Genomic DNA, 19,931 nt, shown 5'->3' on the forward strand with positions numbered 1-19,931 from the left:
TAAACTGGTTACTAGAGAACAAGAAAACCATTCCTTCAACTTAAGGGAAATGATTCCAAGACTAGAATTCTGTACAACCAAATTATCATTCATGCTATTTACAGATTTATAAATGTTACTTCTTATATACCCTTTTTAAATAAGTTACTTAAGGAGATACTACAGCAAAACAAGATTGAAAAACAAGAAAAATATTGTGAGATTCAAAAAATTCAAGAATTGAGAAAAAAAATCCTGAAATGACAGCTGTTAGCAGGCCTAAAAAGCACTCAGTTCAAATTAGAGCAAGGAGTCAGTAGTCTTGGAGAAAAGAGAACTTTAAGAAAAGTGAACTTATTCAAAGCAAGAATACAGTAATGAGCTGAAAGCTCTTCTGTATTTTATCGAACTTCTAGGTTATGGGGACTATGATGGTTTGTTTTACATGTAAATTTGGCCACAGAGTGCCCAGATGTTTGGTCAAATACTATTTTGGGTTTGTCTGTAAGGGTTGTATAAAGTTACAGTTAAACATGTGAATAAGTTCTGGAGATCCACTGTACAGCATGATGACTATAATTAAAAAGATTATTGCATACTTGAAAATTGCGATGAGAGTAGACCTTAAACATTCTTAGCACAAGAAAGTGATACATATGTAAGGTGATACATATGTTAATTACTTTGATTTAATCATGTCACAATGTATACATGTATCAAAACATCATATTATACACCATAAATATATGCAATAGTTATTTGTCAATTATACCTTAATAAAGCTTGGGGAAGAAGAGAAATACAATGTTTATACATTCCACAACATGACTGGAAACATCATTCTAAGTCAAAATGAACCAGTCACAGAATACCACATATTATATGATTCTGTTTATATAAAATGTACAGAACAGACAACTCTTTAGAGGCAGAAAGTAGTAGACCAGGGGGTGCATAGGACAGAGGTAAGGTGGGAGTGGGGATTGACTGCTAATGGGTATGGGGTTTTCTGTTAGGGTGATGAAAATGTTCTAAAATCGGATAGTACTGATAGTTCCACAACTATGTGAAGAGACTAAAAGTCATTCAGTTGTACACTTTAAAGGGTGAATGTTATGGTTCACAAAATATGTCTCACTAAAGTTGTTGAAGTAAAAAAGGAAAAGATGATGGATCTAGAAAGCAATTTTAAATCTTTCCTGTATTGAGTAGGGCATCTCTGTTAAATCCCTTGTTTATGTACACAAACAAACAAAAGTCTATGAATATAATACAGTCTCCATTCAGGAGCCAGAACACCATCTCCCTCTTCCTTTCCCTCTTCCTCCTCTTTCCTCCCTTTTGTATTTCTTTTTTCTTGCTTTCTTGCTCCTTCTTTCCCCTCTCCCTCCCCTCCCCTTCCCTCCCTAACCTCCCCTCCCTCCCCTCCCCTCCCTCCCTTCCCTTCCCTTCCTTTCCCAATGCAGTGACCTCAGGTCAATTTCATGCTTAAAACCTCCAAGTACACAAAAAGAGAGCCTGCATAGCCAAGACATTCCTAAGCCAAAAAAAAAAAAAGCTGGAAGCATCACATTACCTGACTTCAAACTCTACTACAAAGCTGTGGTAATCAAAACAGCATGGTTCTGGTACCAAAACAGAGATATAGACCAATGGAATGGAACAGAGTCCTCAGAAGTAACACCACACATCTACAACCATCTCCTCTTTGACAAACCTGACAAAAACAAGCAATGGGGAAAGGATTTTCTATTTAATAAATGGTGTTGGGAAAACTGGCTAGCCATAAGCAGAAAGCTGAAACTTGATCCCTTCCTTACATCTTACACAAAAACTAACTCCAGATGGATTAAAGATTTAAACATAAGACCTAACACCATAGAAACACTAGAAAACCTAAGCAATGCCATTCAGGACATAGGCATAGGCAAGGACTTTATGACTAACTACCAAAAGCAATGGTAACAAAAACCAAAATAGACAAATGGGATCTAATTAAACTTAAGACCTTCAGCCTTCAGCCTGGAATGCTGTCAGCCCCTGAGGCTCTCAGCTCAGTAGGCTGTTGGCCCCCTGGATAGACCCACTTTACTGTTCTGTCTGGATGTCTGCCTCTCAGTTCCTTCAGTGCCACCTGAGTGGCACTACAGCTGAGCTGGCTCATGGTATTGAAGGATAAAACTGGAAGGCACACCCTTTCAGATGAGGAGACCTGTTAGAAAGCTTCTTTTGCTATTAATTAAACTTAATAGCAAAAGAAACTCATTAAAGCAAAATGGGGGAAAAAATTTGCAATCTATCCATCTGACAAATATCCAGAATCTACAAAGAACTTAAACAAATTTACAAGAAAAAAAGATCCCCATCAAAAAGTGGGCAAAAGACATGAATATACATTTCTCAAAAGAAGGCATGTATGCAGCCAACAAACACGTTTTAAAAAGCTCATCATCACTGGTCATTAGAGAAATGCAAATCAAAACCACATTGAGATACCATCTCAGGCCAGTTAGAATGACAATCATTAAAAATCAGGAGACAACAGATGCTGGAGAGGACATGGAGAAATAGGAATGCTTTTACATTGTTGGTGGGAGTGTAAATTAGTTCAACCATTGTGGAATACAGTGTGGCAATCCTTCAAGGATCTAGAAATAGAAATACCATTTGACTCAGCAATCCCATTCCTGGGTATGTAACCAAAGGATTAGAAATCATTCCATTATAAAGACATGCACATGTATGTTTATCGTGGCACTCTTCACAATAGCAGAAACTTGGAACCAACCCAAATACCCATTAATGATAGACTGGATAAGAAAATGTGGCACATATAAACCATGGAATACTATGCAGTCATAAAAAAGGATGAGTTCATGTCCTTTGCAGGCACATGGATGAAGCTGGGAACCATCATTCTCAGCAAACTGGCACAAGAACAGAAAGCCCAATACCACAGGTTCTCACTCATAAGTGGGTGTTGAAAAATGAGAACACATGGACACAGGGAGGAGAACATCACATACTGGGGCCTGCCATGGGGTTGGGGGGCTAGGAAAGGGATAGTAGGGGGTGGGTGGATTGGGGAGGGATAACATTAGGAGAAATTCCTAATGTAGATGATGAGGGGGATGGATGCAGCAAACCACCATGGCATGTGTGTACCTATGTAACAAACCTGCATAATCTGTACATGTACCCCAGAACTTAAAGTATAATTTTAAAATGTTAAATAAATAAATAAAAATAAAAAGCCACTCACCCGTATTAAAAAAACCCTCCAAATGCTTCCCATCATACTTAGGATGAAATTCCAACTACCAATTTCTGCATCTCTCTCTCTCTCTGGCCCTTGCTTGCATCTTTTATCTCATCTCATGCCACTCCCCCATTTTTACCCCTGGTCTTTCAGCCCTCTAAGCTAAATGCTGAACTTAAGGCTTTTGCACTCATGGTTATTGTACCTTGGATGACTTTTCCTGCTGTCCTTCACATGGTTGACTCTTTTTCATTCATATCTGAGCTGAAGCATCCTTGGAGGTTCTTCCCAACTCTCTCCTCACCCGGCTAAAAGTTACTTCTGAACAGAAGGAACAGATAACAGGAAAGAGCACCAATTAAGAGCTCCAAGTAGTTCTCTGGCTGGACTCTGTGTGTTGCAGGATAAGAAATAAGAGTGGAGTCTGATGTTGGCCAGACTGCAAAAGGACCTTAAGAACCAATCTAAGGATTTGTATTTCATCACCAAAGCCATGGAGAACAGTGAATGGGACAGAATGAAGGCAGTGGCTGGTCAGATTTTTATTCCAGTAAGTGTGCTCCTGCAACTGCGTGGAAAGCTGCACCTAGAGGCAAGCCAGTGCAAGAGTGATGAGACCTTCCATGCCGCCATTGTCCCCACAGGACTTCTGAGTCCAGCCTTACCAATCTACATGGCCAACCAACCACATCATACTCTGTCACACTGCAAGCCTTTGTCTGTACTGCTGCCTCTGCCTGGAATTTCCTTCCTGCTTATCTTCTGGGTAAACTCCTATTCATCCCTGGAGCTCTTGTTCAAATGTCCCTCCTTTATGAAGCCTTTCTTGTTTGCTTTATGTGTACAAAATCAGTTGTTCCCTTCTCTATTTCCACAGCATCATATAAATACCTCTAAGATAGAACTTACTGTCTTACCTTAGAATAATTTGTCAGCATGACTTTCTTCACCATACTATAAGATCACGTAGGGCAGAAGGATCACATCTGAATCCTCCTCACCTGGCACACTCTGTAGCACTTGGTTGGTAACTAATAATTATATAAATGAATGATGAATATGTGAACAAATGAATCATGTTGCCCATATATTTCGGACCTCCTCACATTCTTGGGGTGGATACTTCTTCCTCTATTGACTTCAGGTCTCACTTCAGATACCAACTGGGCTCACAGGAGAGCAGTTGGGATAGAGGTGAGTCACAAGCTGGTCCCACTGGCTAAATTTCCTGCCTCCCCAGGTGGTCCAGCTGGAGGAGCTCCTGGCTGTGCGGCACTCTGTATTCGTGGTGGGTGGCACTGGTACAGGCAAGTCACAGGTTCTGAGGTCCTTGCACAAGACCTATCAGATCATGAAACGGCGCCCCGTCTGGACTGACCTCAATCCCAAAGCAGTCACAAATGATGAGCTCTTTGGCATCATCAATCCAGCCACGCGAGAATGGAAGGATGGTAAGTGTGGGATTCTCCCAGGAGAAAGTCTTTGCTATCCTCAGAGTCCCTGTGGTGCACTTGGATGCAGTTGGGTGAATTGCAGAAGAGAACATTGGACTGATCTGTCTGGGACTGCAGAAGGTGATGAAAAGGCCAGTAGAAAGGGAGAAACCAATTTTGGCTTGGAGAGGAACTTCAGTTTTTCAGATGTTCTTTCTCTTTGGGGACTTCTTCCTTCTAGAGAGTGCCTTTAAAGAGGATAAAGCAGTGCAGACATTCAGCTGTAGTTCACTGATTCTGGAGCATGAGCCATGGTGCAGTGTTCACATTGCTGGCCGGGTGCAGTGGCTCACGCCTGTATTCCCAGCACTTTGGGTGGCCAAGATGGGCAGATCACGAGGTCATGAGATCTAGATCATCCTGCTGACATGGTGAAACCCTGCCCCTACTAAAAATAGAAAAATTTTCTGGGCTTGGTTGCATGTGCCTATAGTCCCAGCTACTCAGGAGGCTGAGGCAGGAGAATCACTTGAACCCAGGAGGTGGAGATTGCAGTGAGCTGAGATCGTGCCACTGCACTCCAGCCTGGCGACAGAGTGAGACTCCATCTCAAAAAAAAAAAAGAAAAAAAACACTTCCTGGCAGTAGACTCAAAGCATGTGTTGGGTAGGGAAGCCATGGCTCATTACCGAAGAAGTGATGCAGTCTGACTTCCTACAAAGGACACCACTCCCTGATTCAGTGTTGCCCCAGCCGTGATAGGGAAGCTGCGTGCTACAGAACCTTGTGGCCACACCAGGCCCCTGATGATTTTCCATTAAATCTCAGGAGGGCCCCCAGAACCATATTCCCTTCTACAGTGATTCAGAGGACCCCAATTCTGTGTTTGCTGGGTGCTGATCTCAGCCTTACCTTCAAAGAACTAAACATCACCAGTAGACATTGTCAAGGGTCTTTTGGCACTAGAAGAGAGCAGAAAAGAAAGTTGATGGAAAAAAAGAGAGGTCCCTGAGCTGATAAGGACCTCTTTCTAAAACCTATGTGGCTTCTGAAATGAGGAAATCTCAGCTCCCTTCTGATGTTTCAATGACCACATGGGGTCAAATTCTCTGGATTTCTCTAATTTAGGAACTTTCATCTGAAGTGTAGAACACAGGGATTTAACAACCAGAGTGTAATTTTTATTTTGCTGTTAGTGAGACTTAGTATCTTTTCTTATTATTAATCTTAGTAATTTGCTCTTTTATTATTTCCTGTTGTTTTTTATCAGTTTGTAAGAGTTTTTATATATCAAAGATATTAACCCTTTACCTGTCACATGCATTGCTAATGTTTTTCCAACCTATTCTTTGTCTATATATACTTTATTTTGCCATGCTCTTTTTAACAAAGGAAATTATGTCTGTCTAGTCTTTTTAGCATCTGGAACTTCTACTAGTTTATAACTCTTCAGCTGCTGAGATAGTATCATAAATTTGGTCAAAAAAGACTCTTTTACATTAACATTTTTTATCCATCTGGAATCTATGTTAAGGCTTAGTATGAGGTAAGGTACAAAATCAACTTTATTTTCTTCCAGATGGATAATTGATTACAACTACACCAATTATTAAGTAAACTATCCTTTTTCTCTAAATTTAAATACCAGCTTGTCATTTATTAAATTCCATATGTATATTGAGATCTGATTCTGGGCTTTCTATTCTGTTTGACTCACCTGTTTATTTAATCCTATACTAATATCATTTTATTTCAGTTACAATCATTTTATAACATATTGTAATATCCACTGAGGTAAGTCCCTCCTCAATAATCTTTTATAATTGTCTCTTCTCTAGCACTTCTTTTTTTATATTAAATATATGTTCAATAATGTAATTTTAAAATTTTAACTGAATTCTAGTTAAAATTTTATTGGATTTAGGCATTAAATTTGGGGAAATTGACAAGGAAGATATAATAATCACAAGTCTGTATTCACTAACCAAGATAACTTCAAAGTAAATGGAATATAGCCTTAAAATCGTTTAGGGGCCAGTTGCAGTGGCTCATTCCTATAATCCCAGGGCTTTCAGAGACCAACATGGGAAGACTACTTGAGGCCAGGAGTTTGAGTCCAGCCTAGGCAACATTGACTGCCATGTCTTAAAAAAAAAAAAAAATTAGGAGGACTTTAAAAGAGTACAAATATAATAAGTTATGTTAATGTTATTTATTTGTTATTTGTTTTTTATTTTCAAAATTAATTCCAGTAAACAGAAAAATAAACACATAAAGAAATTGGCAATTATATCACTAAACTCAATATAATATAAAGTTACAGAACTTTTCATCCCATAAATAGAAAATAATTATTTCCTGGTTGGTTCATGTAACATTTCCAAAAATCAAAAACATAATTGGCTACAAAGAAAGCTATAATGAATTCAACAGCATCAATTTACAGTTCACATTCTCTGATAATGGAATACAATTAGAAAAAAATAGCAAGGAAGTCACCAAAAATGATTTTACTACTTGCAAATCAAGAAATGCTTTTAATTCCTGTATAAAAAGAAAACTTAATTGCAACCTGTGTAGGACACAATGAAAAAATACGTCATACAAGAAAACCTATAAGAGAAAACTTTTTAAGCTCACTTTATTATAAAAGGTAGGCTAGTTGGGAGGCCGAGGCAGGTGGATCATGAGGTCAACAGATTGCGACCATCCTGGTCAACATGGTGAAACCCCGTCTCTACTAAAAATACAAAAAAATTAGCTGGGCATGGTGGCGCGTGCCTGTAATCCAAGCTACTCAGGAGGCTGAGGCAGGAGAATTGCCTGAACCCAGGAGGTGGAGGTTGCGGTGAGCTGAGATCTCACCATTGCACTCCAGCCTGGGTAACAAGAGTGAAACTCCATCTCAAAAAAAAAAAAAAAAAAAAAAAAGGTAGGCTAGAAGTAAAGAAGTTGATATTTGTCATAAGAAATTATTTAAACTAAACACAAAGAAAATGAAGGAAAATGAATGGATAAATGCTGAAATTAGTCACTAGGAGGAACACAAAAAGATAAAAGATAAATAAATGTAAATACTGGTTCTGTAAAGAGCAATAAGATACATCTATTGTGTGAGTAATTAATGGGGAATAAAGGGTAAATATACATATAATTTGAAATTAACAGACAAGACTAAAGTAGCAGGAGATATTTAATTAATGACATGTACTTGAAAAATTAAATAGATGAACCCCTAGCAAAATATAACTTAATACAATTTCCTCATTAAGAAGTAGAAAACTCGGGGAGGACTCAAGATGGCGCTGTGAGAACAACCCAGGATTGAAGCTCTCAGTGGATGCGCAGAGAGGGTGAGTCAGGGACGCATTTGCAGACAGATCTTTGTTGCCCACAGAACGGGGAAATTCCCAGGTATAAAAGAGACATGGGATGCCAGGCAGAGGTTTAGGCTGGTGTAGCTGGCAGCCGGTGCAGCGGCGGCTCGCCCTGTAGTGCAGCAGCGCTCCACAGTGCTCTGCACAAAGCGCACTGGTCCAGGTGCCCGGTTGAACCGGCAACGTGAGACTTGAGAGGGCTGAACTTGAGACTGAACAGGACTTGGACAGTGAGCCAGGTCAGGAAATTTCAGGGAAACAGCGTTTGGGGTAGCACAGTGGGACAAACAAAATGGCAATTCCAAACGCTCCCGGTGGGGAGGTTCCCTGAAAGCGCAGTTCTGTGGGGGAAGGGCGTCTGCCATTACCAAGGCAATCAGCCCCTACTGAGGTATACGCCCATTGCTGACGCAGCCTGCCATTGCCGAGGCAACCTGCTACAACAGAGAGACCCCGCCGCAGGGCGTAGCCCGTGGCACCAGGGTGGAGACCGCAGCAGAAGGGCAGAGCCTGCAGCAACAGGGCGAACCTCACACCAGCACGGCGGAGCCTTGGCAGGCAAATAGTGACTAGACTGCCTCCTAGCTGGGCAGGACAGCGCAACGGACACTCAAAAATAAAGCCCCAACCCCACCAGACAGAGCATGAGAGGAAAAAAAGGGGTTTTTTTATGAGTTCTGTTGCAGCAGAATTAAACATAGCAGCCTAACAGCCCTGAATGAACAACAGAGCTCATAGCTGAGCAATTGAGCTCCTATAAAGTACAGACTGTCTCCTCAAGAAGCTCCCTGACCCCTCTATCTCCAAAAGACTGACATTTGGCAGGCATCATTCTGGGACAAAGATAGCAGAAAAAGAAACTGGTAGCATCTCTCACTGTTCCGCAGCTGCTATAGGTGCACCCCAGACAAGCAGGGCCTGGAGCAGACCTCAGCAGTCATACAGCGAAGGGGCTAAACTGGTAGAAGGAAAACCAAGTAACAGAAATACTTCATCATCAACAATCTGGGTGTCCATTCAGAGACCCAATCGAAAAGTCAGCAACTACACAGACGACAGGTGAATAAATCCACAAAGATGGGAAGAAACCAGCTCAAAAAGGAGGAAAACACCCGAAACCAGAATACCTCGCCTCCTAGAAAGGACCAAAACTCCTCACCAGCAAGGAAACAAAGCTGGACGGAGAGTGACTGTGACAAAATGATGGAATTAGACTTCAGAAGGTGGATGATGAGAAACTTTTGTGAGCTAAAAGAACATGTTTTAAATCAATGCAAAGAAACTAAGAACGTTGAAAAAAGATATGAAAAAAATTAGAGGAAATGATAACAAGAATGGATAACTTAGGAATAGGAATGAATTAAAGGAGCTGAAAAACACAATACGAGAACTTCGCAAAGCCTGCACAAGGTTCAATAGCCGAATTGACCAAGCAGAAGAAAGACTATCAGAAGTCGAAGATCAACTCAATGAAATAAAATGAGAAACCAAAATCAGAGAAAAAAGCACAAAAAGGAATGAACAAAGTCTCCAAGAAATGTGGGACTATGTGAAGAGACCTAACCTATGTTTGATAGGTGTACCAGAAGGGGACGAAGAGAATTAATCCAAGCTGGAAAATATTCTTCAGGACATTATCCAGGAAAATTTCCCCAACCTAGCAAGACAGGCCAACACTCAATTGCAGGAAATACAGAGAACGCCACAAAGATATTCTGCAAGAAGAGCAACCCCAAGGCACATAATCGTCAGATTCAACAAGGTTGAAATAAAGGAGAAAATACTAAGGGCAGCCAGAGACAAAGGTCGGGTCACCCACAAAGGGAAGCCCATCAGACTCACAGCAGATCTCTCAGCAGAAACACTACAAGCCAAAAGAGAGTGGGGGCCAATATTCCGCATCCTTAAAGAAAAGAACTTTCAACCCAGAATTTCATATCCAGCCAAACTGAGCTTCAGAGGTGAAGGAAAAATAAAATCCTTTGCGAACAAGCAAGTACTCAGAGATTTTGTCACCACGAGGACTGCTTTACAAGAGCTCCTGAAAGAGGAACTACACATAGAAAGGAACAACCAGTACCAGCCATTCCAAAATCACACTAAATGCTAAAGAGCATCAACATAAATGAAGAATCTACAACAACTAACGGGCAAAACAGCCAGCTAGCATCAAAATGGCAGTATCAAATTCACACATAACAATATTAACCCTAAATGTAAATGGGCTAAATGCACCAATCAAAAGACACAGACTGGCAAATTGGATAAAAATTCAAAACCCAACAGTGTGCTGTATCCAGGAAACCCATCTCAAATGCAAGGATACACAAAGGCTCAAAATAAAGGGATGGAGGAAGATTTACCAAGCAAATGGAGAGCAAAAAAAAGCGGGAGTTGCAATTCTCATCTCTGATAAAATAGACTTTAAAGCAACAAAGATCAAAAGAGACAAAGAAGGCCATTACATAATGGTAAAAGGATCAATACAACAAGAAGAGCTAACGATCCTAAACACATATGGACCCAATGCAGGAGCACCCAGATACATAAGGCAAGTTCTTAATGACTTACAAAGAGACTTACACTCCCACACAATAATAGTGGGAGCCTTTAACACTCCACTGTCAATATTAGACAGATCAACCAGACAGAAAATCAACAACGATATCCAGGGCTTGAACTCAGACCTGGAGCAAGCAAACCTGATAGACATTTACAGAACTCTCCACCCCAAATCCACAGAATATACATTCTTCTCAGCACCACATCACACCTACTCTAAAATTGACCACATAATTGGAAGTAAAGCACTCCTCAGCAAATGCAAAACAACTGAAATCATAACAGTCTCTGAGATCATAGTGCAATCAAGTTGGAACTCAGAATTCAGAAACCAACCCAGAACCACACAGTTTCATGGAAACTGAACAACTGGCTCTTGAATGTTGACTGGATAAACAATGAAATGAAGGCAGAAGTAAAGAAGTTCTTCGAAACCAATGAGAATGAAGAGACAACATACCAGAATCTCTGGGACACATTTAAAGCAGTCGCCAGAGGAAAGTATATAGAAATAAGTGCCCATATGAGGAGAATGGAGAGATCCAAAATTGACATCCTATTGTCAAAATTGAAAGACCTAGAGGAGCAAGATCAAAAAAGCTCAAAACCCAGCAGAAGACAAGAATCGATCAGAGCTGAACTGAAGGAGATTGAGACACAAAATACCCTTCAAAAAATCAATAAATCCAAGAGCTGGTTTTTTGAAAAGATCAACAAAATAAACAGACCACTAGCCAGATTGATTAAAAAGAAAAGAGAGAACAACCAAATAGATGCAATAGAAAATGATAAAGGGGAAATCACCACAGATCCCACAGAAATTCAAACCATCATCAGAGAATATTACAGACAACTCTATGCACATAAACTAGTAAACCTCGAAGAAATGGATAAATTCCTGGACTCCTGTGTCCTCCCAAGCCTAAACCAGGAGGAAGCTGAAACTATGAATAGACCAAAAAGAAGGTCAGAAGTCGAGGCAGCAATTAATAACCTACCACACAAAAAAAGCCCAGGTCCAGATGGGTTCACAGCCGAATTCTACCAGACCCACAAAGAGGAGCTGGTACCATTCCTTCTGAAACTATTCGAAATAATCCAAAAAGAGGGAATCCTTTCCAAATCATTTTATGAGACCAGTATTATCCTGATATTAAAACCCTGCAGAGACCCAACAAGAAAAGAAAACTTCAGGCCAATATCCATGATGAACATAGATGCAAAAATCTTCAATAAAATATTGGCAAGCCGACTGCAACAGCACATCAAAAAACTTATTCATCATGATCAAGTAGGATTCATCCCGGGGATGCAAGGCTCGTTCAACATACGCAAGTCTATCAATGTAATTCACCACATAAACAGGACCAAAAACAAAAACCACATGATTATCTCAATTGATGCAGAGAAGGCATTTGACAAAATTCAACAGCGCTTTATGCTAAAAACCCTCAATAAACTTGGTATCGATGGAACGTATCTCAAAGTAATAAAAGCTATTTATGACAAACCAACAGCCAATATCATACTGAATGAGCAAAAACTGGAAGCATTCCCTTTGAAATCTGGCACTAGACAAGGATGCCCTCTTTCGCCACTCCTATTCCATATAGTACTGGAAGTTCTAGTCATAGCAATCAGGCAAAAAAAAGAAATAAAGGGTATTCTAATAGGAAAGGAGGAAGCCAAATTGTCTCTATTTGCAGACGACATAATAGTATACCTAGAAGACCCAATCACCTCAGCCCAAAAACTCCTGAAACTGATAAGCAACTTCAGCAAAGTCTCAGGATATAAAATCAATGTGCAAAAATCACAAGCATTCCTCTACACCAATAACAGACTTAAAGAAACCCAAATCAAGAACAAACTGCCATTTACAATTGCTACAAAAAGAATAAAATACCTTGGAATACAACTCACAAGGAATGTAAGAAACCTCTTCAAGGAAAACTACAAACCACTGCTCAACGAAATCAGAGAGGATACAAACAGATGGAGAAACATTCCATGTTCATGGTTAGGAAGAATTAATATCGTGAAAATGGCTATACTGCCCAAAGTAATTTACAGAATCAACACTATCCCCATCAAGCTACCATTGACTTTCTTCCTGGAACTGGAAAAAACCACCATGAACTTCATATGGAACCAAAAGAGAGCCCGCATAGCCAAATCACTTCTAAGCAAAAAGAACACAGCAGGGGGCATCACACTACTGGATTTCAAACTATACTACAAGTCTACAGTAATCAAAACAGCATGGTACTGGTACCAAAACAGAGATATAGACCAATGGAACAAAACAGAGGCATCAGAGGCAACACAACATATCTACAACCATACAATCTTTGATAAACCTGACAAAAACAAGCAATGGGGAAAGGATTCCCTGTTTAATAAATGGTGTTGGGAAAACTGGCTAGCCATGTGCAGAAAGCAGAAACTGGACCTCTTCCTGACCCCTTACACTAAAATTAACTCCAGATGGATTAAAGACTTAAACATAAGACCTGGCACCATAAAAACCCTAGAAGGAAATCTAGGCAAAACCATCCAGGACATGGGAGTAGGCAAGGACTTCATGAACAAAACACCAAAAGCATTGGCAACAAAATCCAAAAGAGACAAATGGGACCTAATCAAACTTCACAGCTTCTGCACGGCAAAAGAAACAGTCACTAGAGTGAATCGGCAACCAACAGAATGGGAAAAAATTTTTGCAGTTCACCCATCTGACAAAGGGCTGATATCCAGAATTTACAAAGAACTCAAACAGATTTACAGGAAAAAAACAAGCCCATTCAAAATTGGGCAAAGGATATAACAGACACTTTACGAAAGAAGACATATATCAGGCCAACAATCATATGAAAAAATGCTCATCGTCACTGGTCATCAGAGAGATGCAAATCAAAACCACATTGAGATACCATCTCACGCCAGTTAGAATGGCAATCATTAAAAAATATGGAGACAACAGATGCTGGAGAGGATGTGGAGAAAAAGGAACACTCTTACACTGTTGGTGGGAGTGTAAATTAGTTCAACCATTGTGGAAGACAGTGTGGCGATTCCTCAAGGCCTTAGAAATAGAAATTCCATTTGACACAGCAATCCCATTACTGGGTATATATTCAAAGGACTATAAATCGTTCTACTATAAGGACACATGCACACGAATGTTCATTGCAGCACTGTTTACAATAGCAAAGACCTGGAATCAACCCAAATGCCCATTATTGATAGACTGGATTGGGAAAATGTGGCACATATACACCATGGAATATTATGCAGCAATCAGAAATGATGAGTTCGTGTCATTTATAGGGACATGGATGAATCTGGAGAACATCATTCTCAGCAAACTGACACAAGAACAGAAAATGAAACACCGCATATTCTCACTCATAGGCGGGTGATGAAAAATGAGAACACCTGGACACAGGGAGGGGAGTACTAAACACTGGGGTCTATTTGGGTAAAAGGGGAGGGCCAGTGGGAGGCGGAGCTGGGGAGGGATAGCCTGGGGAGAAATGCCAAATGTGGGTGAAGGGGAGAAAGCAAACAAAACACACTGCCATTTGTGTACCTGTGCAACTGTCTTGCATGTTCTGCACATGTACCCCCAAACCTAAAATGCAATAAAAAAATAAAAAAAAGAAGTAGAAAACTTGAGTAAACTAGTGAAAAGGAAAATTTAAAGAGAGTAGAACAAAAAACAGATAATTTCAGAATTATGAAAAGATAACTCTCAAATTATTTTACAGAAGAATAATACTGATATCAACTTTTACATGGAGCTGAAAAAAATCAATGTTACTCATAAATATAGATACAAAATCCTAAATAAAATATCAGTAAGTAGAATCAAACAGTATCTCAAAAATAATACACTTTGACCATGTTAATGGTCAAAATGGAACAATTATTTTTTACAGTATTAACATAAAACATTGACAAATTGAAGAGGGAAATCATTTGATCACTAAATAGATACTTCAAATGCAATTCATTTTTTAATGGAAAGTTCTAAGTAAAGTAGGAATGAAAGGAAACTCCTAAAATATGATAAATGCTCTGTACCTTAAGCTGAAATGAAAACAGTCATTCTGAATGATACAGTAAATCTTTATGAAAAATAAGGAACAAGTCAGTGATGCCTATTGTCGACATTATTGCTTATTGGGGTTCTAGAAAATGCAATAGGACAAGAAAATGAAATAGATGGTATAAATTGGAGGAAAGAAAAAATAAATTAGAAGAATGGAGAGAAATTATTGTTCAGTTTATTATGCAATTTTGTACCTGGAATATTTATAAGACTTTACTGAAGAATTACTTGAATCAATAAGAAAGTTTATTAAAGGTAATTAACATAAATATACAAAATAAGGTAACTTTTTTCAATAATGACAAGAGTCAACTAAAAATAGAAGTGCAGGGTGAGAAAATTCCTTTCACAGTAGCAGTAAAAGCCATGAGATAATTAGGAACACATTTAACCAAAGACATACTTTTAAAAGCTATAAAAATGTATTAAAACCATATGTGAATATGTGAACATACATGCCATACTATTAACTAGGGAAGTTTTAATATCATAAAAATCAATTCTGCCCAAATTAATATGTAAATTTTGGGTAATGACAATGAGTATCACTATGAGTCTCCTTCCAAAGCCTGTGTGTAGCAAGATTTGCCAATACTGCAGTTACAAAGCATGAAAACTCTGCCTTAAAAAGTTTAATGTAATTTCATCAAGTTACAGTTACTTGTTGAAATGATTCACTTTGTCACTTAAAAAGCTAGTACTATTAGGCATTGTTCTCGTTCTTGTTGATGTTATGAAAAGACTAAAGCACAGGGAGAATGCATTTTGGGCACTGCCAGGGTTTTGCAAAGCAATATACAAAAACCAGGTCTGATCCACCTTTGCATGTTCTATGTACCCCTCCTTCTGTGTGTTGTAGCTAGAGGGGGAATGCTATGTTTAAGTGAAAGAAGATTAATGATGAAATGGAAAATAAAATATCAGTGGTTCCTTTTAGGATTGTTCTCTTCCATCATGCGAGAGCTTGCCAACATAACCCATGATGGGCCCAAGTGGATTTTACTGGATGGTGACATAGATCCAATGTGGATTGAGTCCCTCAATACTGTCATGGATGACAACAAGGTATGAAGTTGATCTCATTCTTTTTATGGCTGCATAGTATTCCATGGTGTGTATGTACCATTTTGCCAAAGATAATGGACTCCTATTCCATTCACGTTGCTGCAAAAGACACGATTTTATTCTATTTTATGACTAAGTAGTATTCCATATGATAGACATAGATATATATACATATCACCATTTTTTAATTTTTGAGTCAGAGTCTCACTCTGTCACCCAAGCTGGAGTCCACCTCCATTCATGTTCCCACAAAAAATATGATCTTATTCTTTTTATGACTGCATAGTATTCCATGGTGTATATGTACCATATTTTTTTATCCAGTCTGTCACTGATGGGCATTTAGGTTGGTTCCATGTCTTTGCCATTGTGAAGAGTGTTGCAATAAACATTTGTGAGCATGTGTCTTTATAGCAGAATAATTTATATTCCTCTAGATATATGACCAGTAATGAAATAGTTGGGTCAAACAGTAGTTCTGTTTTTAGCTCTTTGAGGAGTTACCATACCACTTTCCACAATAGTTAAACTAATTTACACTCCCACCAGCAGTGCATAAGTGTTCCCTTTTCTCACAACCTCGCCAGCATCTGTTCTTTATTGACTTTTTATTAATAGCAATTCTGACTAGGGTGAGATAGTATCTCATTGTGGTTTTGATTTGCATTTCTCTAATAATCAGTGATGTTGAGATTTTTTTCATATGCTTTTTGGCCACATGTATATCTTATTTGGAAAAGTATCTGTTCATGTTCTTTGACCACTTTTTAATGGTGTTGTTTGTTTTTTCCTCATTAATTTGTTCATTATAGATTCTGGATATTAGTCATTTTTCAGATGTATAGTTTGCAAATATTTTCTCCCATTCTTTAGGTCATCTGTTCACTCTGTTGACAGTTTCCTTTGCTGTGCAGAAGCTCTTTAGTTGGATTAGATCCCATTTGTCAATTTTGCTTTTGTTGCCCTGGCTTTTGGCATCTTTGTCATTTGTCATCAAATCTTTGTTCATTCTTATGGCCAAGATGGTATTTCCTAGGTTGTCTTCCAGGGCTCTTACAGTTTTGGGTTTTACATTTAACTCTGTAATCCTTTTGAGTCAATTTTTGTATATTGTGTGAAGAAGGGGGCCAGTTTCAGTCTTCTGCCTATGGCTAGCCAATTATCCCACCACTATATATTAAATAGGGAGTCCTTTCCTTATTGCTTGTTTTTGTCAGCCTTGTTGAAGATCAGATGGTCATAGGTGTGTAGCCTTATTTCTGGGCTCTTTATTCTATTCCATTGGTCTATGTGTCTGTTTTTGTACCAGTACCATGCTGTTTTTATTACTGTAGCCTTGTAGTATAATGTGAAGTCATATAACATGATGCCTCCAGCTTTGTTCTTTTTGCTTAGGATTGTCTTAGCTATCTCCACTCCTGATTCCATCTGAATTTTAAAATAGTTTTTTTCTGGTTCTGTGAAGAACGTCATTGGTAGTTTGATAGGAATAGCATTGAATCTCTAAATTGCTTTTGGCAGTATGGTAATTTTAATGATTTTGATTCTTTCTATCCATGAACATGGGATATTTTTCTCTTTGTGTAATCTCCGATTTCTTTAAGCAGGGCCTTGTAATTCTTTTTGTAGGGATCTTTCATGAGGAACTACTTTAAAAGGAACAGTATTAATATGAAATGTAAGTTCTTTTCCTTAAAAGTTCCATTGTTCCAATATGGTCTAGTTCATTCAAATCATTGACATCAATTTAAACTGTTTGAATATTTTTTTTTCTGATTCAACACACATACACACACAGGCACATACACACACAGAGGGGTAGTGGTGGAGACTGCATAGGAAGAGAGATGATTATTGTAGAAAATTTAGAAAATACAAATCACAAAGAAGGAATGTACTAGTTCGTTTTCATGCTGCTGATAAAGACATACCTGAAACTAGGTAATTTATAAAGAAAAAGAGGTTTAATGTATGCATAGTTCCACGTAACTGGGGAGGCCTCACAACCGTGGCAGAAGGTGAAAGGCACATCTTACATGGCAGCAGACAATAGAGAATGAGAGCCAGGTGAAAGGGGTTTCCCCTTATAAAACCATAAGATCTTGTGAGACTCACAACCACGAGAAAAGAATGGGGGAAACTATACCCCCATGATCCAATTATCTCCCACTGGCTTCCTCCCACAACATGTGGGAGTTACGAGAGCTACAATTCAAGATGAAATTTGGATGGGGACACAGTCAAACCATATAAAGGAAATAATTATCCATAATCCTGACCAACAATGATCAGCCAAATTCTCACAGGCTGGCAAGGCACCTACCTCCTTCCTCACTGGCATGCCCTTCCCTATTGTCTCCAGGTACTGACATTGGCCAGCAATGAGAGGATTCCGCTGAACCCCACCATGAAGCTTCTCTTTGAGATCAGCCACCTGCGCACAGCCACTCCAGCAACTGTCTCCAGAGCAGGTATGGCCCAAGAAAGGAAGAACCACAAAGCTACTCCATTTAGGGAGGTGCCTCTCACTTCACACATAGTTTTGCTAGCTCTGAAGGGCTCTCCACATGGGAGTCAGAAACCCGATCATCCAAAACTCTGTCCTAATTCTCAGCCTTAACCCACATCCACAAGAGTAAGCAATCAAGCACTCCAAGGCCAGGGCTGTGCAGTTTTGTGAATTTGGAAATGTTGTGGTAATAAGGAGGGAGATAGGTTTTGAGCTGCACAACTACCCTCTGCACAGAAGTGTCCAACTTAGGCTACTTTTAGGCCAGTTCTAGCCTCCATGTCAATGGAAAGGACCAACTATCACTGTTTCTCACTAACTCCTGGTGCACAATTGCAACTCATATATCTTAACTTTCCTCTGTCTCCACTGAACAAATTTATTAACAGAGACTGTAAGATTTTTTAAAAATTGTTTGGCAAAATCAAATGTAAAGAGGCAGGGAGTAGAATGTCAGTTGCCAAAGGGTGAGGGGTTGAGGGGAAGGGGCAGATGTTGGTAAATGGGTACAAAATTTCAGTTCTAGGCCAGGCGCAGTGGCTCACATCTGTAATCCCAGCACTTTGGGAGTCTGAGACAGGTGGATCACCTGAGGTCAGGAGTTCAAGACCAGCCAGACCAACATGGAGAAACCCTGTCTCTAATAAAAATACAAAATTAGCTGGGTGTGGTGGCACATGCCTGTAATCCCAGCTACTCTGGAGGCTGAGGCAGGAGAATCGCTTGAACCTAGAAAGTGGACGTTGTGGTGAGCCAAGATCACGCCATTGTACTCCAGCCTGGGCAATAAAAGCAAAACTCTGTCTCAAAAAAAAAAAAATTGGTTCTTCAGGATGAATAAGTTCTAGAGATCTGCTAAACAAAACAATGCTTATGGTTAACAATACTGTAGTGTGCACTTAAAAAAATTGTTGGGCCTGGCTTGGTGGCTCACACCTGTCATCCCAGCACTTTAGGAGGCTGGGGTGGGCACAGAGCTTGAGCCCAGGAGATTGAGACAAGCCTAGGCAACATATCAAAACCCCATCACCACCAAAAAAGAAAAAAATACAAAAAATTGTTAAGAGGATGGATTTCATATTAAGTGTTCTTACCACACACACATTTTTGGAGGTGATGGATGTTTATTAACTTGATTGCAGTAATGGTTTCACTGGTGTATGCATATGTCCAAATTCACCAAATAGTATACATTAATTATATACAGCTTTTTATGTATCAATTATGCTCCAATATAGCTGTTAAAAATAATAATCAAATAAAAAGAAATAAATAGTAAAAATAAAATCAATAATTTAAAAAGAGATCTTGTTTGGCCTCTACCATAATATCAGGTTCCCTTTCAAGAACCTCTGCTAAGATTGGTGGACACAGGCCAGGAGAGTTGTCTCTCTCATTCTAGGGGTACTCTAATAAGAGTAACAAATTTCCACAAACTTGGGCTTTTAAAGCATCAGAAATGTATTTCCTCACTTTCTGGAAGTCAGACATCTGAAATCAAGGCCAGCAGGGCTGCGCTCCTCCAAAGGCTCTAGGGGAGAATCTTTCCTTGAATCTCCCAGCTTAGGGGTTCCTTGGCTTCTCTGGCTTCTTCCCATGGCCTTCTATTCTGTGTGTGTCTCTCCCCTCTGTC

The 19,931-nt window shown here is 39.3% G+C and overlaps 1 protein-coding gene across 22 annotated transcripts in view; it reads left to right on the forward strand.

Annotated features, from left to right (window-relative positions):
* DNAH9 (dynein axonemal heavy chain 9) overlaps positions 1 to 19,931 on the forward strand; it is a 422,325-nt gene that overhangs the window by 145,302 nt on the left and 257,092 nt on the right. For 21 of the 22 annotated variants that reach the window (XR_013535589.1, XR_013535590.1, XM_078373042.1 and 18 more), the window contains 3 exons: positions 4,479 to 4,689; positions 15,662 to 15,789; positions 18,152 to 18,260. Coding sequence is in view for 19 of the 22 variants with exons in the window: in XM_078373042.1 (XP_078229168.1) it covers positions 4,479 to 4,689; positions 15,662 to 15,789; positions 18,152 to 18,260 (448 nt within the window). In the remaining 3 variants the exon portion in view is untranslated. Of the gene's footprint in view, positions 1 to 4,478; positions 4,690 to 15,661; positions 15,790 to 18,151; positions 18,261 to 19,931 lie in introns of those variants that run through there. The other variant, XM_035300066.3, reaches the window with a different exon arrangement.

This window comes from Callithrix jacchus, chromosome 5, assembly GCF_049354715.1.
Source record: "Callithrix jacchus isolate 240 chromosome 5, calJac240_pri, whole genome shotgun sequence".
Lineage (NCBI taxonomy): Eukaryota > Metazoa > Chordata > Mammalia > Primates > Cebidae > Callithrix > Callithrix jacchus.